We start from the raw sequence: 25,484 nt of genomic DNA on the forward strand, positions 1-25,484 counted from the left end.
CACCTGTCCCCAGGACAGAGGGCTTCAGTCCCAGCGCCGCTGAGCATCCATCCTTCACCAGGACTCAATGCACTGTACAGCAAGGACCTCCCCCTGAACATAGTTTTATCCACAGGAGGCCCGTGCTGCTCGCTGCGGGTTGACAAAGGCCTTAATGTTGAAACTTACAGATACCCTATTTATTTTCCTGAAAAGAGTACGGGGTAATTCAAACCCTGGGAGAGCACACAGGCCTTGGAGGAGGGAAGGAAGCAGTCTGAATGAGCCTGCAGAGCTCTTTTTTGCAGGGCTGAGGGCTGGCGGTGCTGACAAACGGTGCAATTCCTATGCATGCCATCCAAGCTGCAAATCCCTCTGCAGAACAAGGCCAGGGTTTGCACAGACTGCCCTGACACTGCAGGGTGGAAGCAGGTTGGGATGCACAAACAGCTCACACAGCACCTGGTTCCCATCCCGCAGCATCGCAGCCCTCCATCAGCATCCCAAATTCGGGTTTCAGATGTGAATTCTCCTTTAGGTCTCCGCACACTCAGGGGAACTCCTCTGCTCCCAGCAGGTTGAGGTCAGCAGGGTGAGTTACTGAGCCCAGAGGCCCTCAAGGACACACCGCGTTCCTACCTGCACCATTCCTCCATCCTTCTGCCCAGACCCTACACAGCCAGGTGATGAGGGACCCCAGAACAGCCCCAAGCCCCACCCCCAGAACCACTTCCATTCCTCCCAGCTCTGCCACAGCTTTTCCTAATGTAACACGGCCGAACAAAAAGCCAAACCATCCGTTGGTGTATGACAGGAGTTTAGGACAGGAGTTTATTTCAAGCACACGCGCGCATCCCCGTCTGCACGTGCAAACCTTTAACTTTCATTCTAGATTGCTCCAAACAGCCCAGAAATAAATGATGTGATTCTAAAGCGTTCCAAACGCCCTTTTAAAACTGAATTGCTGGAGAACTCACCCACAGGGCACCAATATTGGCAATATCCCACCAAATGCTGCAGGTTTTTTGCCCCGTCCTCCATAGGGCGCTGCTCACTCCCCCACCCCCCCACCCTGAGTGCTCACATCACAAACCACTCCTCCATTTACACAGAGTGAAGTACAAACCTCCCAGCTCGTTAGACGTCACTCCCTCTGTTTGTGACCTAATTACATCCCCAGTGTTGGTACCAGGGTGAGCAGCTCCCTGGGCACATTGGGGCAGGGGTTCACATGGCAAAGTGCACAGAGTCCAAGTGCACAAAGCCAAAAGGCAGCAGCTCACAAAGTCAGAGAAGTGAACAATAAAGAAGAAGAGATGGAATTGAGGTCCAAGCAGGAAACCCCCAACTGGCCGGGTGAAAAAGCAAGGAAGAGAAAAAGGGTGAGAAGTGGCACTGTGCACAGTGATACCCGTGTGGGGACACAGCCCCAGACCCACCGACCCTCTGCTCCATCACAGTTTTGCCTTTTGATCCCAGCTGCACTACCGACATCTTTTCCTCATCCATACCATCAGCAGAATTGCAGCTCACCCTTCTGATAGCTGTTACTCACCAGGTATCCGTCAGCACAGGCAGAAAGTTGCTTTAGAGGCGGCTGCAGTTAATATCACAGCCTGAATTCCACCATAACCATCAGTTTGGTACCTTCCTGTCTTTTAATTAATTTAGCCCATGCCAGAATTGCTCCTTGGGCTCAGGACCAAGCACACAAACCAGGCCGAGCTGCCAGCAGCAAGGAACAAAGCGATGTGAGGGCTCCCAATTCATGCCCAATCCTGTGCTGGAACAGGATGTGTGCATTACACACACGCACACAAGAAGAAACTGAGGTTGAGAAGGGAGTTTGTGGCTTTCATCTCAGTTCTGGAGAGCGAGGAAGAGGGGGGAGACAGCAGCAGCACCCCCTGGAACAGCCCATGGGGGACAGCTCGTGTCTGGGATTTGTGCTGGTTTGGCATTAAAACAAAAGCCTGTGATCCGATGTACGGCAGCCTGCATGCAGTTCTCTTCATTTAACTTTTATTTTTCAACTATTTTTAAGTACTTCTTCCCCCCCACAGCAGCTCTCATCCCGCTGTGACCCCGCAGCTCATGCACCAACACCAGGCCAGGAGTTCAGTGACCCAAATTCCCACTTGCTAAAAGGTCCCATATAACAGGGATGAAGAAGTTCAGAGAGTTCCCTAAACCCTCCCCTCACAGCCAACATCTGCCAGCACAATGTTCCACCACGGGGAAAAGTGAAAAAGCAATTGGGAAGGAAGTGCCTGGGGATGCTTCACCCAGATCCCAAGCAGCAGGACAGCTCGACCCCCACTGCCAACGGGACGCAAAGTGCTGCACCCCTCTCCCACATTCCTCCCCTTTGCCACCTCTAGCAGAAGGCACAAAGATCCCCTATGCCTTTCAGAGCAAATCCAACCACACCACATTTCTCCCTATGCACGCAGCACCACCAAGCCCTGATCACATGAAGTGTTTCCCAATGGTTCAGACAAGGCACGAGATGGCTGGAGCTCGGAAATGCTCTCACCAGAGATGCTTGGTGGAAGCTGAGCAGGGTGTCAGGCTCCCCATTTACCAGGAACACTTACAGGGAGATATGGGAGCACTGCTGGCCCTGCGCAGATGAGCAGAACGATGGCCAAGCAGCCCCAGTCGCATTCACCACAGTGGTGCGAGCTCAAAGCTTTGTGCTTCCAGAGCAAAACCAGAGCCAAGAGCAGCTGCAGCACATCCCTAATCCTGATGTGAGAATAGCACAGGGTCAACAGGTGTGGGATCAGGAACCTGGCCTGGTGACAGCCCTCAGTGCTCCCTTCGGCACAGGCATTGCTGGGACAAAGGAGTCACTGTCCACTGCTTTGGAAATCAAGTTCCTCTTCGTGGAATTCCAGTGTCACCAAATGAAGGCAGCAACCCAACCACCACCCTCCAGCCTGCCCTGTGGCCAATCCTTGCTTCCTGCCTTGATGCTGCTGGAAAATGCTCTGGTTTAACCAATCTCACTCATTATAGAGGAGCAGAGGCACCTGCTGGTCCTGATGGGCGGCTCGTGGGCTGGGCAAACTCAACAAGGAGGAAATCAGTTTGGTCAAAATTCAAACGCTTGGACTCCACCACTGCATAAAGGGTTGTGCAAACGCATTTCTTAAATAGGTCAGAGACACAAGGAAGCAGATGAAAGGCAGATGGCTGTGAGAGAAGAGAGGCAGGAGGGAGAGGGCATCTAACCCAGCAGAGAAGCAACCAAGGAACTCCTCCATGAAATCCCTGTTTGGTTTCGCCCTCCTGCGCAATGGTGCTGACATGAAGTGAAGCAACAAAGTCCCTTTTCCATTATGCTGGGGAATAAAATGAGGGAGAAAAAAAACAAAGCCCACACAAAAGTATAGAATTGCTCAGGTTGGAAAAGATCTTAAAGATCATCAAGTCAGCTCCCAGAATCTCCAGGTCAGAAGGGTCAACATTAAAATGGAATGGAGCCCGAGCACTTCTAATGACAGACCAAAGGACAGCCTTAATTCAGGGCGCACTCCCCCCACCTCCAGAACTCCCACTGGTGTCCACACAACCTTTGTGCAAATCCAGACGGCCACGACCTGCCTGCACTGCAGGAATCCCAGCTGCTGCCATAACCCAAACCCACCCCTTCGCCACCGCAGCGCCAAGCACAGCACAGCTGCAACCCCACTGAGCTCTTTCAGCTATTTCTCCTCCTGTTCTTCCAAGTCTAGAGCTCCACATGTTAAAAAATATATATGTAATCTTTTTAATATTTAATTGTTTGAAGGTAACCCTTGCTAAGACATCAGAACGGTTCAGGCTGGCAGCAGACAAAGCACATCCCAGCTGATCAGCAACGGAAAGGGGAGAACAGGAACAGGAGGCACTTTGAGTAATCTCTGCAGAAACGAGAAGCTAAATTAAACTTGACTGAAGGAACAAAAAGTAGTAAGGCTTCACTGACAGCAAGATGGCTTACTGCACGAGCAGCAAGTGAGAACAGAGCACGCTTCTGTCCATATTTAGCAGAAACAAAGGAGCGCAGGCTGGAATTACGGCGTTGGGATTTATTTGTGTGGAGCCCTGGTGACACAAACAGGTGAACGGACCACTCAGCACCTCTATGCTGAGTTCTGCTATTCATACACCAGTGATCCATCAGGCCTTATGATGTAAGGATACGGGAAAAATAAGTGCTGCTGACCTGTTTCTCCACGCTCTCTTCCCATAGTGCTCATAACATTTGGCTGTGCCAGCTCTGATATTCCTGGGAGACTGAGCCAAGGGTTTGGGTCACTCCATGGAATCAGCTCCACCACGGAGGCTTTAATCCAAGGATTTCACCTTAGTTTCCCCAAAATTCCACCTCCAAAGGCGCAGAGCTCAGTGCTGCATCACCCCCCACCCATCCCATCCACCGAGGTGAGGAAGTGAAATCAGCACCCCAGCAAAGCAGATGGGAGCATCACCAGAGTGCGAGGTCCTGCAAGCTGCAGGTGTCTGACACAGAGACTGCTACATGCAACCAGAAGATGTGGAAAACCATCTCCTCCAGCAGCCACTTGTAATAAGCATCCCTGGTGCTGCACCAGAGCTGCGCTCATCCTCCCAGCGCCGCAGCCACAACAAAATGAGTCCAAGGGGCAAACAGCCGAATGCAGCCCAGCTGCAACTCACAGGAGAATCTGCTTCCTCAGTGCCCCACAGCTGATGTGAACACAGCCCCAGAGCGCCAGCAGTCACACAGCCAACACTGCTGCTCTCTCCATACAGCCAGTGTGCAGCTGGGACTCCTCGCACACGCTCCCATGGAACCAGGTTTCCACCAGCACAGCCCCACCAGCAGCAAGCAGTTCAGGCTCCTGCTGGGAAACACCTTCAGGAGCGCAGCTTTGCTGGGAAGTGCTTCTCAGGGCAGTTGTCTCTTTCACAGGATATCCCCCGGGAGAGGAAGGAGATGACATAACCTGAACTTTCCTAAGAGTAAACATACTGGAAATGCAGCACACGGTGATTTTAAAGGGCAGAACAAACAAAAGCAGCAGCAGAGGGAGAGGTCACTCACCTTGCCTGGGGCACAGCTGGGCAGACCCCAAGCTTGGGGTCCCGCAGCTCTGTTTGCAGACCCCTTCTTCCCCTTCTCCTCTCCTGAAGCAGCAGACAACCCCCAACATCTGCTCAGGAGGCAGCAACCACACATATGCTGCAAAAGTGAACATGCCACACAACCCCATTCATTCTCAGTTCCAGTTTGCTTGATCCAAGCACCCAACGCTTGCCTGGCATCGCTGCAAGCTGCCTTGGGCCTCTCTGCACCAGGGCCAGTGGCACGAGCACCCAGCTGTGCTGCTGCTGCCCGGGCTGTGAATGAACCAACAGCCTTTGTGAGTGTATTAAAAAAACCTAAATGTATCAGTTATTACTAAATAAAAATTAAGTCTCTCTGTCATCATATCACATAGCAGGAAAAGAACAGGCTGTACCCGTTTTCAGCTGTTATTACTGAAAACAAACATGAAAGCAGGAGAAGCATCATCTCATTGCAGCAGTGCATCTTCCCCGCATCTGCTCACAGGGAGAATAAAGCTTTGGAGCCTCCTTTCTCTGTCTCAATGCTTCTCCTGTTTGCAGCCTTCTTTTATAGCACAAAGTTCCCCACTTTGAGACCGAGGAACCACAACGGCTTCAAAACAGCTGAGGATTGTGGAGGAACTATTCCAGGCTCTGCAATGCTGGGAGGAATACAGCGTGCAGCAAACAAGGCTTCAGAACGCACCCTCTGCCCTCTTCCTCTTTCAGCTCTCTAAAATAAGGCTAAAGAGGAAACCTGCCAAGGCACTGAAGAATAAGGCCACCTGCTCTGCTAAGGGAACTAAAGGAAGCAACAATGCCCCACGAGCAAAAGCACTGAGACTACGGGACACAGGGCTGTGCATCCCAGCAATGGCAGCACGCAGAGCCCCGCAGGGCAGCCCTGCAGCTCTGCCCAGCAGTACTTTGGGGTACAGCAGCACTGCTCACAGCGGCCCCTGCCCACCCTGCCCCCAATCCCAACTCAGTGCTCACTGCAGGCAAGTCCAAGCTCAGCTCCCAGGTTAGTCAGTGTTCGCATCTTGAGAGCACTACACAAACACTGCATGTGCTCAGCTCTATCAGCAAGTCTAAGGAGAGCAGACTTGGCTCCGGCAGAGAGACTAGAATTACACACACACAAATTAAAATGCCTGGATCCTTTCCAGAGCGCATTGCTTGGAATTTGTCTTTCTGCTTGGCAGTGCACAGCCAATATCTGCTTTTGCAGCGCACGAATATCTGCTTTTTGTAGGCGTGGTGCAGAGATCTGTACAGCCCAGTTCTGACCCCAAAAGGGGGTAAATAATCAAACCTTTGCGTGGCAGAACGTCCTCAAAAGCAGAGGAGAGCCCAACTTTTCTTGCAGGATCTCAGAGAACTTTTCAGCCTATGGACTTTCTCCACTCTCCATACTGACACACTCCAACCATAAGAAATGGAGGAGAAATGCCTCACAAGCTCTGAAAGCTGTAACCAAACTAGTACGTGCTATACATTAATGTTAGTACTTAATATTGATACGTTTCAGGGTGAGGTTCAGACGAGATCACTGGAAGCTTGCAAGCTTTGCCAAGCAGCTTCATAGGGAACCACAGTGCCAAGGTTTGCTGCAACAGAACATCTAAGCTCAGCTCCCACCACCTGCACCTGAACAAGCTTTTTTAATGGAAATTCTGAACTAGAAATGATTCTTTAATCAAAAGCTTATCTTCCCTCTGATCTTGTAGCGCATCACATGGCAAAGTGAAGACAGGATCCCTAGGACTTGGCATTTCCCTTCCTCATAACAAGCAGCAGCCTGGCTGGGCTGTGACTGTCACATCACTGCTGCGATTCCCATCCCTGGAGCTGTGCTGCCCACGCAGGGCTGAGCCACGCACCCACCGGCAGCTCCCACTGCTGCACTGCATTCGTGATGGGGAGGAAAGCAGCACTGCCATCCCAGGGCACGGATGGAGGAGGCAGAAAGCGCCAGGAGGGACAAACGGCTCGCCAAGCCAGGAGGGTAGGAGGGGAATAGAAGTTGGAAGGCAAGCTTTTTGCTTTTTAATAAAGCAGGAAAGGTGTTTCTTTAATGACAGCTGCAGTGTGGCAGTGCTGCCTCGCCTTGCTTCATCCTTACTGCAAGCAGAGCCAAGCCCCGGCCATGCAGCCCCACGGCAGCCAGCTGCACAGGGCTGTCTGCTGACTAATGGTGACCGCAGAGCCAAGCAGCTGGTGGGGCAGCAGGGCTCTGGAGCTCCGTGCTGCAGCCCCTGGGCGCCGCTGTGCTGTGCAGGAGGCACTGCTGAATGCACCCTGCAATGCACACAGCACCTACTGAGCTCCAGCATGGATGTCACCAACCTGCAGCTCACCCTGGTCTAACAGCACAGCTGTCAGAGCACAAACCTGAAGAGAACACACTAAGTAAGACATGGAATCCCTGTAACACACTTCCAACACTGGTCAGGTGAACATCTGAATACAGAATGCAATACCAGGGGGAAAGTTTCTTACTGAACTCCATCAATCACCATCTGCCACAGGCTGAACTACCTGCACCACAGTGCAGGGACAGCACCCAGGGACCTCTCCATGCTACAGCTCTCGTGCTCCATCCATTGTGTATTATACATGCTAAGGAGTGATGTGCTAGCTTTGCTGGAGCACATCAATATAAGCAGACAACAGTCTCTTAAGCCTAGCCAAGGGGGCACTCCACGGACTGCACAGCTGTCTGAACACCTCCCAGCTCCCAGACAAACCCACCTTCAGGCAGTGCCCGGGGGTTTAGGGCACAGGAGGACCTGAGAAAGTCAGAACAGTGGAGTTGGAGATCCACCATGAGGACCTGTGGGTGCCAGGGAGACCAGAGGCAGCAGCTGTGTGCAAGTGCCCGATGGTTTTGTTTATTAACCTGTTCATGTGATGGATTCTATTTAACAGCAGAAAGCAGCACTATCTGCACGCTGCCGTGCCAACTTCCAGCCCCTGAAATTCCACTGCATGGGACAGAGCTGCCTGCTCCCTCCTGCAACTGAATGCTGACTGACAGAGCAGGGCAGCAGTGCAATCTGACATCCAGCCCTGCCTCCTGCCTGCACCCAACCCAACCCAACGCACACCTCCAAGCACACAGCACAGGTTTCTGGTAACCTCACAGCAAAAATTTCACACGGCTGAATGCAGAGTTTGCAATTCAGGCCTTGGCTACTAACGGAGGGCAGCATCCTCAGCCTGATGAGCACAAGGAGGATGTTTAAATATTTGCAATCACAACAAAAAAAAAAAGCAGTCAATGAGGCTATAAACCACAGCTGCATGAGTTACTGACACGCTAACACTAATTTTCCTAAGTAGGAGGAAAGGGTGGCTCTGGAGAAGGACACAACAGCTTTCATACTCTTCCAGAGGTAGCTCTGTACGAAGAGCAGGATGTTAATTCAGGTGCTCACATACAAGCACAGTGTGCTCCAAAACAGCCCCTGGGAAGCTGAGGACACAAATATCACAGTCTCTTTCCCACGTGGATCCTCAGTGATCTTATAAGATGAGAAAGCTCCCATTAAGCTTCCCCTCTGCAGCACATCAGTCGCCTCTTTCCTCCCCACGTGCTTTGTTGGTTTCTTACATCTATTTCTGCCTTTTTGAGGACAGTGTCTGCAGGGTAACTGGACGAGGATCAGCTACCACCAGTCAGACAACATGCTCTGTGCTGCCAATTCCTTACAGGTTTGGGCTCTAGGAATGAAGGGCTGTTAGAACTACACAGGTTGGCACTGAATTCCAGCAGCAGCACATCCTGGTTGGGAAAAAAAAGCCAGGAGATGGAGAGGAGACACAACACACACAAACCCCCACGTGGAAACTCAACCTCTAGGGGCCCAATGTTTTGTTACACCTTCCAAGAACTCTGCCTGCAAGGCCCTGCAATAAACACCTCCCAGCTGACCGCCTCCTCCCCCGGATTCCCACGCACACAAAACCCTGCTGTGCTGCAATGACTGATGGCACCAGATCCAGTGGTTCCCAGCAAAGCCATGGGTGAACCATCAGCTCGCACAGCACATCCATCCGTGCAGCAGCTGCATCAACTCCAGCTCTGACAGATTCTATTAACATCTCCCAGAAATCAAAGAGAGGTTCAGACTCCAAATGACTTTTCCACCCAAAGTCAGAGCACAGCTATTTGGCAGAGGTGGCAGCTGAGGCCAAGAAGAGCAACAGTGAGACTGTGTGTTGTTACAGGGCACCAGAGCAAACCCAAACCCAAGTTCTTCCCTCCTCCTGCTATGAGAAAAGGATCCAAGAGAGATTCACAAAGCAGACAGAACTTTAGAAGAATGCATTCCCAACCAGGACGTGCCTCAGTGATCACAGAAAGGAAGATGAAAGCTGCAGTTCAGGTGATGTTACTTTAGGAAGCCCGTGACTTCTGAGCAGCGAGGCACCGCGTGCAGCAGCGCCGAGCTTGGCCGGCTTCCCTTCTCTCCAAACAAAGCAACACTGTTCCTCACCAGCAGGCAGCCAATAGCAGCAAACAGCAGCAAATAGCAGCACATGCTTTCAGAGACACCTGTTACTGGGTGAGCTCCCACCAGCACAGCAGAGGCGGCCGGTGGGCCCACGGAACCGCAGGCGGTGCCACGGGGCTGGGAGAACAGCAACACTGCGCCCAGCCCAGCGCCACCACGCTCGCTTTGTTGTGATCCAAACAGCCTCCTGCTCTTCCTCAGCTTGATATAAACACCGTTATACAGTCAGCACAGATACTCGTGTCCCCGAGGGAAGACACAAGAGGATTTTCAGCTTTGTTTCCTAGACAGAGCAGTGTTTTCCCCTTTATTTCTCCACGGAAAAGACAAAATGTCGAGCTTTGGTCAAGAGTTACCAACACCTGCTTTACTTCAAACAAGAAATATCTGCAAGTAAACCAGTGCCAAGCCCTCCCGCTCAGCCTCAGCCCCAAGTCTGGGCCATTGGCACTCTGATCCCAAGTGCAGCTCGAGCTGCTTAAGGCAGAAGCAATGCATCCTCCTGGCTCAAAGCACAGAGCCACGACATCTCAGAGCCTCCAGTCTGGAGGTGGGGGAAAGGAGGGTAAGGCCTAAGGAGAGGAAAGGACAGCAGTTAGTGATTTGTGGGAAGCTTTCCTCCTCGGGATCTCCAGCACAGAGCTCCAGGCTCCTCTGACCTTCATAAGAAGACAAAGAACTCATGATTTACATCCAGAACTTACAAAAGAACTGCAAGCTCTCTATTCTGCAGCAGGAACGCACTCCCAGACAAGCCGGCTCTGCAGTCAGCTTGGTTTGATACGAGTTCTCAACCCCTTAATTCCACTTGAAGCAAAGCTTACGGGCTGTCTTCTGCTTATTGACAAGCTTCATCTTTAAAAGCTGCTCATAAAACCACTCTGTGCTTTCGCTGCACAGCGCTCAGATGGAGCAGTGTTTGCTCGTCAAAAGCAAGGCAAAGAGCTCCCACAATTGGAGCTACGAGATCCAGCACAGTGCTGCAGGAATGGAAAGGACAAGTGAGACAGCAAGACAATGCATGGGATTAATGGGTTCCATCTTCTGACCAGCAGCCACAAAGCGCCCACCCCAAACACCAAACACAGAGCAGCCCCCAAGGGCAGCCCTAAGAGCAGGACTGAACACCAGCCCTCACCAGCATGCAGGAAACCTATCCCACTAACTATCCCGCTTCCTACTTTGTTTGTGCACATTCTGAAGCACAAAAACAGCCACGGGAATTCCATCGTAATTTCCCTCCTTGTGCAATAAATGTATGGAGAAAGAACAAGACCCAATTTCCGATGCAAAGAGGTAATCCTGATGTCTGCACCGTGAGCAGCAGTCCATGCATGCAAAGATCTCACAATCCAGCTCCCAAACCTGCCTGCCTGTGCAGCTCACTACCTGCCCTCCCCCAAACCTGCTTTTATGAAGTTATATCTTAATGTAATTAGGAGAGCCTTCAGGTCTCCTCCTGGTGACTGCATCTCTCTGGGACTCTACTTCCTGCACCCTATTCCTGACCCTGAACCATCCCTCCACGTCTCAGCTATTTGCTGCTCTGTTTACACACCTACATGGTCCTGCACTTCAACTCATTAAGCTGTTAATGATTAACACAACCCGGCAAAAGAACAGACAAATTCTTTTGATGCTTCATGGAAGGAAAAAAAAAAAAGAAAAAAAAAAAGTATTCATTCACTCTCTTTTAAACACAAGGATTCACTGCTCCTCTCAGTGAGTGTGAGATGCTTTCTTCCGTGTCTGGGCAGCCAGTGAGAAAGCAAAGCAATGAGCTGCCAGCCCTGCTCCTGGTTTTCAGAAGGAACGGGATGCTCTTCTGCTGCACCTTCATTCAGACCAGCAGACAAAGAGCCCAGGGTGGAAGGAGAAACCCCAGGAACAAGGACTGTGGTGAACATACTAAGAACAGAATTGCTGCAGTCCAGAAAGTGGTTCCCCATGATCCATAATGCCTTAAAGAACAGAACAAAGCAGAAGTCATCGTCCTGCCACGTCACCCCTACTGCTCACAGCCTCCCTGCGCACTCTGCATACCCGTACCCCCACCCAGGTAGGGGCAGAAGGGCACAAACTGTTGGCTGCTCCACCAGAAACCTGTTTCCCTTGGACAGCCCTCGCCTGGTGCCTTCAATCCGGTTCAGTCGATGCTTCTGCAGTGAGACAAAGGCTGCTCTCACCTCCTGAGCACAGCCGTGCAGTCGGAGCAGGGACGTCTGACTGCTGCACCCCATGCAAGGGCTGCAGGAGGAGCAGGAGCGACACAGCACTCACACCTCAACTTTTAGCCTTCTTTATTGGCCTGCTTCTTTAATTTAGATCCCAGGCCATCAACGGAACGTTATTTAATATCAGGCTCCGATTTGCAAGAAGAGATTCTTCTGGAAGATGGGGTATTTTTAGCAGCTGCCTGGATTGGCAGCACTGAGACAGCAGTACGAGAGGCAGAGCTCCCACCACAACCACAGCCCTCCTCAGCTGCTCCGAAAACCATCAGCTCCACCTGAGGGGGAGAGGTTCTTTAGAGGGGCAGTGAATGGGGTTACAGACACTTCTCCCCACGAGTTCCACCTTCTGACAGAAAAGAAGGCCATACATTCCTTTCTTTATTTACATGCACAAGCAATACGCTGCATTCACGTGTTTGGAAGCCAGGACAAGAGTGAACAACCTGAGCAGTGACAGCATTCAGTCATGCAATGACAAGCAAAGGCAGCAAACAGAAACAGCTTACAATACCACCATCATCCGTATCCCAATGCTCAAGAAGACCTGGAGATATTCATGCAAAAAACAACAACAGAACACAGATCCTCACTCCACTGAGATTGCACTGGAACAGGTTGCCCAAGGAGGCTGTGGATGCCCCATCCCTGCAGGCATTCAAGGCCAGGCTGGATGTGGCTCTGGGCAGCCTGGGCTGCTGGTTGGTGACCTGCACACAGCAGGGGGTTGGAACCAGATGAGCACTGTGGTCCTTTTCAACCCATTCTATGATGCTATGATTGATATGATTCTACAACCTGCTGCCCACAGCGCTGGGGCAGTGGGCACCACGTGGGGGTTTGTGTGTGTTGTGTCTCCTCTCCATCTCCTGGCTTTTTTTTTTCCCAACCAGGATGTGCTGCTGCTGGAATTCAGTGCCAACCCGTGTAGTTCTAACAGCCCTTCATTCCTAGAGCCCAAACCTGTAAGGAATTGCCAGCACAATCAGCAGTGACTGATGGCCATGGCATGAGTGGACCAGTGGTGATGGTGGGGAGCTCAGGGCTGGTCCTGAGCCCCACTGCTTTAGGACAGTGCTCTTCTGACCCACTCTGATGTTAGTCAGACATGGCAGAAGAAAGCCTGAAACACATGGTTAAGTTTTCAAACGCATTCAAGAGCTCTGAAGCCAAGCGTTTCACAACAGAAGCCAACACAAAAGTAATTGTATCAGAAACAAAGAGCAATCCACTGCGAGTCGATTGCTGCATCGCCTCCAAGGGTCCAAAGGGCCACGTGGGATGAACGGCTAAACTGTTCTGTGCTCTCCCTCCCCCAGACCCAGAGGGTTTCCAGCTTTGGGAGGGACAAGGCATCTTCCCATGGGCTGCCACGCAGTGCTCCAGCATTGCTGCTCAGCACACACAGCTGGGACTGCCCGCAATGTTCCACCCCAGTGAGACAGATCTCAGCACAGAGGGAAACTTCCCCTTTAAGATCACCATGCGATCTCTTGTGCCCGATGCCAGGACTCTCAAACTGAGCCCAGCCAGCACTGAGCTAACAGGCAATTACAAAAATCTGTGATCACTCCTTGCTCTCTTTATGTTCCCTTTGGAGGCAGGAGGAGCTGCTGCTCAACTCTCAGCCTCATACGGGCTGCAAAGGGATGCAAGCAGTCCCTGAGGGCTGTGGCACTGCTGTGAAAAGCCACGATGTAAGCCCCACTAAGGACAAAACCACCAATTCTCAGCACCTCCTTTGTCCAGGCAAGCATCAGCTATGTAAATAAGAGATGTTTTTGGACAAGTAACTCTCAGAAACGAAGCGAGACACGGGGAGCTCCAATACTTCCATTAATGCTCCATTTGCACCAGGTCAGCAGTTCTCAAGGGCAGTGGGACAGGCACAGACACATCCCTGTATTTCCTGTTGGACCAAAATCCCCCGGCTCCAACCAGCACTACTCTGACTTGCTGGGAACTCCAACGCCTCCAACAGAGCCCTCAGAGCAGAAAACATCCCCCCAGCAAGCTCCAAGGGGAGGGGAAAGCGCTTCAGTTCCATACAGCAAACCCTTAACACAGCTCCGGGTGCAGCTGGCTGTGAGCAGGCAGATGAGAGCGTGATCAAAGCGGGTCTGAGGGATGCCACAACATCAGAGCACAACAATAAAGAGGATTCCTACGGCAGATTCCCCCAGTAACAGAGCAGCAGCTAGCTTCTCATTAGCAGGGTCTGCTTCGTCATTGCTACGAGAGCGCTGACGTCTTGTGCAAGCATCACAGCTCCAAGTGCTGGGGATTCATCCTGAAATCTGCACTGTGTGCCAGCAGGTCTCCCTCGTCCCCTACCTGATCTGGGAGCTGCACCACTGAGGGCAGAAGCTCTCAGATCCACGCTGTGCCATGCAAAGGATGGGAGGAGGGAGCGGAACGTGGTGCAGCCGGAGCAGCAAACCCAGAGCTCCTGCCCTCAGGGAGGGGAGAATTCATACACACAGCGTTCTGCTGAGAACTACTGGGGTTTCTGAGCAGTTTTTTTTTCTCCATATGGCCACCAGAAGACGTGAATCAAGTCGCTTCTCCTTAAGGTTTATCACGGAGTGCCTTTGTCCCAGAGCTCACCTTCCCTTCACAGCAGGCAAAACAAGCAGCTCCATCTGCAGAGCAGCTAATCCCATCAGGGCTTACCTGTACCCAGCCCAGCAGCGTTGGGTTTCAGGCATTTAACATAACTGATGCACACCTGGTCGCAGCACACACACGGAGGGACAAGGCAGTGCTGTGCCATGACAACTCAGATGGGTCATGAGAGCTCTCTGCTCCTCCAGAGGACACTGCTTTGAAAATAAACACCGCTCCAACAGCCAAAACAAGGAGAATTAGCAGCAGCGATACACCTTACACACAGGAGATGGGGATGCTCGTGCAGGAGGACAGCTAATGGTTCAAGGAATGTTTGGGTTGTGCTCAGGGACGTGGTTTAGTGAGAGCTATTGGTGATAGGTGGATGGTTGGACTGGGTGAACCTCGTGGGTCTTTTTCAACCTTGGTGATTCTATGATTCTAATGCAGGAGGGGCTGCAGGACAGAGGCAGCATTCACAGCAAAGGGTGAAGGAGTTCATCACCACCACAGCTGGACACAGATGGAACTTCACCCTCTAAAGGCTCAGGGATCTGCTCGTGCCCACTGAAAAAGCAGCTGTAAAGAAAGCAAAGTTACACGCTGTGTAAAGCAGTTTAAGATCGAATACACGAGTCTGCAACCAAAGCTTTCAGTTAAGATTTTCCACAAGCATGACTGAATGAAAGCAGGTTTAAGCCACAAGGAGTTAAGGTGCTTTGGGTGGGAGGGGGTGACCCAGAGGCTGCATAGGAGCTCTGCCCTCGGGCACAACATGAATCAGCACAGGGAGGATCTTCTCTACCCCGCTGCCTACACCTCAGGTTGAGTTATTTCATCTGAAAGGCAAGGCTCTGACCCATGCTGACAGCACAAAGTCAAATGATGATACTCAGGTGATGACAATTAGGACTAATCTGCATCAGATTTATCTGCCTTGAAATAGAAGCGGTTAAAGCCTCGCAAGCCCTCCCAGCGATGCTGCCGTTGCTTCAAGTTATTTTTTTGCTGTGTCAGCACAAACTGCACCTTCCCTCTGGCATTCAGGATCAGCTGCACACGACAGGAGAGCAGCCCACAACAGGGCAGGAGCACAGAATCCTTCCCTTGTTCCAGTCGGACACGGTGAAAAGGCAGTGCCACAAAACGTCGTACGTGGAGCAACAGCCCTGCAAGCGTTCTGCATTCAGAGCTCAGCCCCACAGAAGGCTGATTGTCTTGGTTTTCTGAAATAGCCAGCACTGGAATAGCAGCAGTCACATGGAGCAGGGCTCCGATTCACACAAAAATAGGCAGACTTCACCGTTGTGGTTTTTATTTGTGCTACTGTCCCAGCCCAGAAATGGCAGTAGTTGCTCAAAAGGAATCTTCTCCTCCTGGCCAGTGAGATGCAAGCTGTAGCAGAGCTGGAAGCACACGGAGCCTTGGCCTCCCCACATCTGCCACCACCCCACACACTGAGCACACCTATGATTTGCACTGAAGCCACGCTACCATGGCAGAACATGGCACGGTGGGACACACAGCTGCCCCTAACAGCACTGCGAGAGCTCAGCCTGGGTCCTCAGCAACTGCCACCTCACACTTTCCATTATTCTGGCTCACTTTGTTCCAAAGAAACAGAAACCTACAGCCCAGCAGCCATCCTCTGGCACCCAGACCACAGCATGCGGGCAGGTGGAGCAGTGGGGCAGGAGAAGCTCTGCACAGAGGGGATGGAAGGGGTTGCAGCACATCGCAGCCTGGGCTGCACAGAAGCTGCACTGCTCCCTTTCAGCGGGTGCAGGAAAGGCACCCGTGGCCAATGCAGCTGCAGCACCCACCTGGCATGCACTCACCTCCTCCAGCACTCCCAAGGCCAGCTGCTGTGGGTCACAGAGCCACAGGGCTTCAGCCACCCAGATACAAATAGGAGAGAAGGGAGGGGGGGGAAGAAAGAAAACGCTACCAGGGTGCAAAGCACTGACACTGTAATATTCGATCCCTTCCTGCAACGCAAGGTGCCTTTACTCGCATGGCACAGTGAGAAGCAGTTCCCAGAGGCACGTGCATGCCAGCAGCTCCTGCAGCATCCCAGCACAAAGAGCTGCTGCTTTGCAAGGGACTAAATGGGCAGAACTAAAGCAGGGAGCTGCTGATAGGGACAGAAGAGGACAGCGTGCCACCTGGCCAGCAGCAGCTTCCCCGTCACAAGGCATTGCCTCAGAGGACTTAATACCTAACGCAGTTGAAAGATTAAATAACTAACTTGATAACAGAGAGCCAAAGATAAGACACACGGAAGTGAGACGTTCATGCATTGATGTTTAAGCTAATCTGGACTGCAGCAATTTCTTGCTGGGTTCCTACAGGCGATTTACCTGCAAGGTCACCCAAACCCTTTGCTGCCCTCCACCCCCAGCTGGGCAGGGACCACACAACTCAAACCCACGTTCATTAGGCACACACGCACAAATTCCCCTCTTTGAGGCCCTACTTTTCTCCAAGAATCCATTTTTGAGACTTCTATAAACTCTCCCCTAAAAACAAATGAGAAGGAAAAACCCGACCTTGCTTCTTGCTCCAGAGTGGATTTGGTAATGCAGTGTAACATCATCAGCCCCGAAGCAGCAAAAGCTCAATATTGGTCATTAAATAGCAGCCACCAGGGAATGCACTAACTGCTGAGTGCCTGTAAAGCCCTACGAGCTCCTCTGCTGCAAAGACACCCAAATGGAGCCATCCCAGCTCTAATCCAGCTCAACTCACAGAAAACCCCACCAACACAACGGGGGTGGCAGCTCCAAATATTTAACCCAGTATCCTAAGAGACGGAAGCAAGCTCCAGCTGCAAGCAGGCTGGGGTGAAAAAGCACATGTGAGGTACGTTCAGCCCAGCCATGGGCAGTGAATGACAGCACAACAGTCGGCTTTCACCCCCTCCAGGTTCACAGTCCTCCATTAATAAAGTCCTGCCTCATACAAATGAAGTCCTGCAACATTTTCTACGTCATTATGTGTTACTATGGAAACTGCAAAATAAACGTCACACATGCAAGCCTACAGCTCTGCTGCATCAGAGCACCTCAGTGCTCCTTATTCCTCTAATTTGGTGACCAAATATTTTGAGCCCAATAAGTCACTGCTGTGGCATCAGTGATTCTGCACTGCTTTAAAATAGAGAACGCTTCGTTAAACGAGCAGCCCAATGAATTTACATCTCCCAAGGCAACCCCAGCGTGTGCCCAGCGTGCTGGGAGGCTCTGCAAGAAGTGAAGTGACACTGAGAGCTCCAACAGCACTGTTTGGTGCTGCAGCTGCAGGGACGTCCTCTGTGCAAGCGTGGGAGCTCAAAGTCTGCGGGGATGCATGCATCTAACAGAGCTGGAGCTCTAAAGCAGATCAAATATGTTACAGAGTGGAGTGCTTGAGGACAGAGCACGCTCTGCCATTCATAAGACAGCACCAATTAATCCGCTCCAGCAGCGGCGTCACGAGGCGTGCCGGCCAAACTCCGCCACCATTATCACAGGGAACATCTCGTATTGCAGCTCCCACATCATGGTTGCACATGAGGGAAAGCACGCAGCCATCTGCCAAGGTGCTCACCTGGCAGCTCCCGAGCCTCAATGCAGCCACCCTCCCCCCCCCCCCCCCCCCCAGGCACAGCAGCGCCACGAGCTGCTGCAGCACGCTGCACAGCACGGCTGCTCTCAATGCTGCCCAGCAGGGCTGCTCTCAATGCACACACGGCTGTTTGCAGCAGCCTGAGACAGGCCAACAGCAGATGGAAGATCTCAACACTTGCACGGCTCTGCAACTGCCCCAGTTGAAATGAACGCTCTTGAAGCAGGGCAGCCCCGCGGTGCTGGGTGGCCACGTGAAGCCTGTGCCAGGTATCTCCTGTAAACAGCTCGTCCAAAAGGCAACCTCACCGCAGAGAAGGTCAGGGCGGAAAGAAGAGCTGGATGTTACTCAAGCAAAACAGTTCGATCCCATCGATGCCCAGCAGCACATCAGAAAGTCGTGCGAAGGCACAGAACTGCAGCTCAGGCTGGAGAACGGAACCAGCACAAGCACAGGACCCAGACAGGCAACTCCAACTGACCCAACGGCAGCTTGCTTCTGCCTCTGGCTGAATCGCTAACCACTAAGACCACAAACGGGCAAAGGCACGTGTCTGTCTGTCTGTCCCTTCATTCAGAAACACAGCAAGTCATAGCCGGGTTGGTGCTGAAGTTCCATCTGGTCTAAGCTCTGTTTCCAAGGACGGCCCAGCAGAGCCACGCAGCTCTCCAAGCCTTGGGAAGGAGATGCTCTCAGCCAGGGTGGAAAAGTTGGGGGAGGGGGGGGCAAATGAGCAAAGGAAGAGAAATGCTTTCCCAGGCTGGAAGGAGCGCAGCGAACGGAGCTGCTGGAAGGGAGAACAAAGGAGGGGGAAAGAAGCCAACGCTGCTGCATAATGAAAGCCAAAGTCTTGCAGGGAGAAGCAGCACATCTGCGAAGCTCACCTCTGCGGTCTCTTTAAGGAAGCCCACGTTTACTGTTCCTCCACTTTTTCATGCCAGGCACTGCCACTTCTCATCTTGGATCGGCTTCAGAGAGGACAGAAACGCATCTCTGTGCTTACAGATGCGGAGCAACACAACCCAGGTCGGCTCTCCACCCCCAGACGGGTGCTTCAGAGCTCAGCAGTTGAGATCAGCTCCAAACAGGGCCCCTGCCCCTTGCTCAAATGCTAACTGCAGCTTCACAGGAGGCTCTGGGAAAGCAGACAAGCTGCCACGCCAGTTCTGTAACACCAGTCCGCATTCACAAACATTGTTCTGCTCCTTCAGATGCCACGATGGACTTATTCCAATGAAAAGTCCACAAATATTTATTCAAACCCGTCCGACGCATCACCCACATCTGAGGGAGAGCCCACTCCTCCTCGCTGCCCCGCTGGGTCAGGGTTGCAGAGACAAAGTGTGCAGGTAGTGCCAGACCCCAAAGGATTGCTGCTGGAGCTCCAGGCAGCACCTGCAGGTCAGCATGCCTCCAGTGCACTCAGAATGCTGCAAGGAAGCTGCTCTGCTGCATTCCACCCCCGAGCCCAGCACCCTCTGCTTGTGACCTCCCCCTCTGACACAACTTCAGCCCAGAAAGATATATTTAACCCAAGGCATCAAACTCCCCTTAGGATGGAAGCCAGCACTACCATAATGAGCTCTGCGGGCAGCAACGTGAGCACTGAGCAGACACCCAAACCCTGCATACGGCAGGGACCAAGCTGGGATAAAGTCAAGCAGCGTGCTCAGCATCCCCTGCACCTCTACAAGGTGAGCACGGCCGTGATTTCTACGAGAAACAACACTCATTTTTCCTTACCATCCTTTCCAAGCAGTGTTCTCGTGTGCCCTCTTTTCTTAAAAGCAACAGGGACTGGCAGAGTGTCCTACTTACTCTGGATACCTGATTAAGCGTTTTTGAACAATGAACTGCTCTCTGCTCTTCTGCTTTCACATGCAAAGCAAGCACAGCTCAGGATTTGCTCGCTCTCTCCCCCCCTCCCCAGGTGAAAGTCGTTTGAGGGGCGTCACCCCAACCAACGGCGCTGCTGCTGAGCAGAAGGGATTGCAAGCAATTCAGGTCTGACACAGAGATGCTCACAAATGGGTGAGGAGCAGTGCTGAAGCCAGGACCTACAAACACAGCTGGAAATCAAGGATAAGAAACACACCACGTCAGCACGAGCCAGGAAGTGACAAAATGTCATGAAGAGATGAACTGACAACTGTTCTAAGTAAACGAGAGCAAAACACATCGGTGATCCACAGGGAAAGCTTCCTCAGTGTGCAGCGCGGGATCTGCCCCATGCCACTCTCACAGAGGTGTTATTTACAGGCCTGGCCATAGGGGCCACCTTGTCTCACTCACACGTGGAAAACAAAAGGAAGGGAGAAAAACCAGAATTTCAGAATTCTGATTGCTCAGCCAACTGATGCACCGGTCACAGCCACCAATGGGTGCCATGCCCAGGAGCAAAACGCCTTCCTTACCTCCAAGCCCAGCCAGGCAGCACAGGGAGGAGCCAGCACACCAGCCGTGCAGTGATTCACTGCAACACTGCAGTGCAGAAGGCGCTCGGATTTCCCACTATGACACGGGATAATTACAAAGCCCTGCTCCAGCATCCTGACTGCAGGCACTGCAACCACCAGGCTGCACCCAGGGCACTGCCTGAGCCTGCAGAGCTGCTGGCAATTGGTCAGTGAAGCCCTCAGCTGACCCCAGGCAGCTTGATGCAACCGCCAGGTGAGAGGTCTGAACTAAATAAGTGAAGCTCCCATCCAGGACTTCCTTCCATCCTTCAGGAATATTTTCTGTGAATCTCAGCCCCAGGTTGGAGATTGCAAGGGTAACTCACCGATCGCTTCCCAGCCGATGAGCACAGGGCTGCTTGACGCAGGTAACTCATCAGCCAGAAATAGCTGCAGAGTTCTGATGAAACTCATCCACAGCCAAATGCAACACAAAGAAACCAGCCTGAGGAAGGCAGCTGCTACGGACACACGTGGTTGTGGATCATTAATCCGGGAGCAAATGAAACCGTGTGGTGGTCCCCCATCCACCTCAGTGTAAATGCACTGTGAAGCAACCCAACCTGCACACCCTTTCTTTCTGCATTAGCTGCGTGAGACTCCAGAGTGCCTTATTAAACCAAGCCCAGGGCTGGCAGGGCTTCCCAAAAAAGGTGTAACGAATACCTCCCTGCTTTGTTTATGCATTACACGACGGCCTGGTTATCTGCCTCAGTGACAGCACCTTCCCAGGCAGCAGCTCTGGGAGTGCTCCAAAGGACCTCCTGAGTTCTGCTGGAAGGATGCAATCCCTGCTCCACGGGCAGGAGCAGGCAGGACACAGCAGGACAAATGCTTCACGTCTGTCCTTGACCAGATGCCGTTTCTGGAATGCCACCGTGCCAGAAAAACTCAAAGGTCAGCTCTTATCTAAGCTTGATGTAAACAGGTCTTTGTTTCTTTTGCATGCTTCTACTTGGATCCCACAGGAAATGCAGTCACTTATTGCAAGCAGGCTGCAGGGCAGCACTCACAGCATTGCTCTGCCTAGGGAGCTCCAAGCCAACAAGTTTCCTGGGGGAAGGAAGGAGCAGCCAGGAACAGAACCAAGGGATGAGGCAGAAGTTTTTAGGCACCATCCAGATATACTGCCTGCTATTGGAACTATGAATAAACACAATCAAAAGAGTCTTCCCTCTAATAAGGAAATTCAGCTAGCTGCAAAATCCAGCTGCGTTCGAGCATCCCTGCAACAAGGCTTGGCTTTCTGCACTCCCACAAACGTGAACAATGCTTCTGTACATCCCAGGAGCTGCCCAAGGCAGCTTCCCAGTGGAAAAGTCAGCCTTTCCCCTTCCTGTCTCCCAGCTCACACGACTGATTGAGAAGAAGGCTATTTAGATGTGCTGGGATGCACCAGCTCCCAGGGCTGACTCCAGGAGTTCCAGTCACAAGCACAAATGTGCACTGAGCCCCAGGAGCACCAGGGCTCTCAAGACCCAACGTCAAAGCGCTCGTGCCAACAGTCGACGCTGCAAAGGCAAATGCTGAACACCCACGGGCACCAACTTTGAAGGAGGGTTGGGGGGCCTGCCCTGGGTGCCAGCAGGCACACACAGCAGCTTCTGACACTGCACACAGCAGAAGGAGCACTCTTTATTGGCTTTAAAATCTTTGGCTTTTAAAGAGGGCTGGGGAACGTACAGGCATGACTAACACACAGGGCAGAGAAGTCAGCACAGGATTTCACGCATCATGTCTCTGAATACCACGCTTCCACTTGGGATTAGGATGAGTGGCAAGGAAATTTCACTTTGCTAGACAACACACGAGCCCATAATATAGGAAATTTAATATTATCTTGGACACAGAACTTTGTCAAATGCTGCCTCTAGTAACTGCAGTAGTAATAAACTCCATTTTGCTACTAACCCCAACAGCTTGCAGGCATTACAAAGCAGGAGTAACACTACTGAGCTCATCTCCAACAGCACGAGGGCAGAGTGCCCCTACGTCCAACCAGCACACACAAGCCCAAGCCATACAGAAATTCATCCCAGATGAATTGCCAACACCCCAAAATGAAGTTTAGCTAGAATTCAGTATTTGAGAGCTGTAATATGCATCATGTTGATCAGCATTCATCCACGTGAGTGGGTTTTTGGGGGGATGCTCGAGGTAGTGAGCACACACTGCATCACTCAGTAGAATCTGTCACAGTACAGACCAAGCACAAGCATCGCTTTGGACAACAGGTATCAGAATGCATCCAATCCTCCATAGAGATCTGAGCAAACCCCCAATAGGGGGGGGGGGGTGACAATAAGGCCCCGTTCCAGAGAGGCCCATTTGGGCTGCAGAGCTTACAGTCAGTGGCAGCCGTTCTCCACAGGCTGAGCACAGCTGCAAGCAGCATTTCACACAGCCCAAACACAGAGCACGGCCTTTGCAGAGATCTGCTCTGAGAACTTTGATAAGCTCTCCCAGGGAAAAATGCTTTTCTTCGGAAGAATTTCTCCTGTTCCTTGACCTGTCAAGGCCTCTCTCCTTGACGATGATTTCCCTCCTCCACACACACAAACTCACAGCTAATACTTATGCAAACAGCATCCAGTTAACACCACATTAAGCTGCTGTCACCATTTAATGCCACTCACAAATAAGAAGGTTCCCACCAGTAACCTCTCAGAAATGAAGATGCCACACTCGCCTCACACTTCCACCAGACCAAACCCTTGCAGAGACTTTTCTCTCCCCCAAGCAGTTGAACAAAACACAAAACAAAACAGAACTCTGCCTTGGTTTGCAACAAAGGCTCCCACTGTGAAGAGACAAAGGTTTCAGGGGACAGGTCCAATGCACCAGCAAGCAACCAGACACAACTGGTTACAGCATTTTGGGTCTGCTGCTCCAGCTGCTGCAGGCAGTGTGTCCAGGACTGCTCTGCTAGAACACAAGTGGGGGCATGAAGAACGTCCTCAGAGCTGAACTAGGGAGCAGCCACAAGTCACACCGCACCAGTTTTAACCTTTACTGCTTCAATCGAAACACATCCCTGTAACACCCAGGTTCTCTACCTGCCACCTCTCAGCTCACTCTGCCAGAAGGAAGCAAAGCACGACTGCTACTCACAGAGGTATGTGGGGCTGCTCTGGATCTGCTTTGGTCAGTTCCTCCTCCTCGACGTCAGACTCCCCTCCTGAGCTGCTGTCAGTGACATCCGAGTCGAACGCCTGCTCGCTGGATCTCAAGTTGGCCATGCCACTGGCTGTGAATCTCTCCAGTTCTTCCGATATCGAATCGCTCTTCAAGAAGCTGCTCAGGCCTTCCGAAGTAACTGTCTCACTCGCAGCTTTCCTCAAAGCTGCTTCTGCTTTTCTGGTCAACATCAGTTGGCTGCGATGCCTCACAGGGTCCAAAGTCGGAAGCTTGCTCAGAGTTTTCTCCAAGAAGCCGCCCAACTGCTGCTGGATGTGTCTCTCCACCTGCTTCGCCTGCACCACCTGCAAACGTTTCTGCAGCCTTCGAGCTCGGTTCTCAATGTCTGCCTGCCGTCTCAGCAATGCCCTCGTCCTCATCTCGGAGTCGAGAGCGCTGTGATGGCCGGCCGACAGAGAAGGTTTCTGCTCCTCCAACTTACCGCTCCCAAATTCCGAGTGACCACCAACCCCAGGCAACCTCGTCTCTCCACTGCCACCCTCCAGCACCTGCTGCTGCTCCGTGGAATTAAGGGAAGATTTGTTTGCAGTGCTATTATTGCTAAAAGGAGTCGTGCGTTCCGCATCAAGGCTTCTGTGTGGAAGAGTGCAATTGGTCAACCCGGCCTTCAAGTCCCCCAATTCAGAACCTCCTGCATTATAGTCAACGCCCTGGAGGGCAGCAGCAGGAGAAGCACACTTCCCACCGTTCAGAGCACTAGAGTTTTCATGGTCTGAATTGGTACTTTTGGCCAATTTCTTGGCCAAGCCGTTCACAGGCGCTTGCGGGAGAGGTGGCTGGCTATTAGTACTCATTGTTTTTAGATTCTCCAAAGTAAATTCCAACACCGGTTGCCTCCCCAACAGATCACTCGTTTTCAAGAAGGACTGAGATAAGAGAGAGTGAGATTTAAGGACTGTCTGCTTGTTGAAGACTCCTTGCAGCTTCAGAGGCTCTTTTGAAGAGACAGATGTTACATCCGAGCAGAGATAAGAGGCCACTAGTGGCTGCAGCTTGCCCAGCTCTTCCTTCGTGGGGTTGTTTCGGAAATCTAAACTGGGATCCTCCGGAGCAATGGCTTTCCTTTTGGTGCCGTTGGCAGCCAGGAGGATGTTGTTGGCGTTGCCGTTGCTCTCGGCACTGCCAGGCGACAAGGTGGAGGACGGGGGAGCCAGCTTGAATCGGATGTGGTGAGCTTCAGCTGCTGCGTCAGTGAGAGCGGGCGCCATCGCAGCCATTCAGCACAGAGAGACGGGAAGTCCAGCCTCTCCCGGTGCCGAGGCCAGCTCCACTGCCTCCCACTGCCTCTCCCGAGGACAGCCTGCGGAAAGGGATGGAGAAAGAGAAGGTTAAGCTCCGCACTCAGACACAGCACGGCAAGCAAGGCAACAGCAACGAGATACGCTGACCCCATGCTCCCGTGTGCAGCGCATCCTCCCCATGCCACCAGCAGCCCTGCACCCAGCAGAGCCACCAGGCAGGCGAAGACAGAAGTGGCACCAGGGTCCCAAGGATCCCCCGGAGCAGCCACTGAGCAGCCCCACATCCTTCCAGGCCTTCAGGACCGGTTCCACCCCAGGTACCACAGTCCATCGCCCGTTGCACAGCTCACCAGCTGCTTTAAAATCCTTGCGTTACGCCTGCAGAACACTCCTCGCTACGACTGCTGCCAACTCAGGTAGAAGCAGTGAGAAACGAGAATTGCAACACGTGAGAGAAAGGCCTTGAAGGGAACAAAACTCCATCTGCTCCAACTCCCAGCGGCTAAAGAAACCCCACAACTCCACATCCTCTGGCAAACCCACTGAAGGATTTCAGGGAACTCAGCT

The 25,484-nt window shown here is 52.2% G+C and overlaps 1 protein-coding gene across 1 annotated transcript in view; it reads right to left on the reverse strand.

Annotated features, from left to right (window-relative positions):
- The window catches only part of KANSL1 (KAT8 regulatory NSL complex subunit 1), a 52,691-nt gene extending 27,715 nt beyond the window's left edge, over positions 1-24,976 (reverse strand). Inside the window, 1 exon segment of the mRNA XM_042809202.1 lies at positions 23,590-24,976. Within this exon segment, the coding sequence (XP_042665136.1) occupies positions 23,590-24,893 (1,304 nt within the window). The 5' untranslated portion in view covers positions 24,894-24,976.
- Positions 24,977-25,484: the final 508 nt, after the last annotated feature.

Source organism: Centrocercus urophasianus, unplaced genomic scaffold (genome assembly GCF_019232065.1).
Source record: "Centrocercus urophasianus isolate 14NV4802_14NV808 unplaced genomic scaffold, USGS_Curo_1.0 seq_1112, whole genome shotgun sequence".
Taxonomy (NCBI): Eukaryota; Metazoa; Chordata; class Aves; order Galliformes; family Phasianidae; genus Centrocercus; species Centrocercus urophasianus.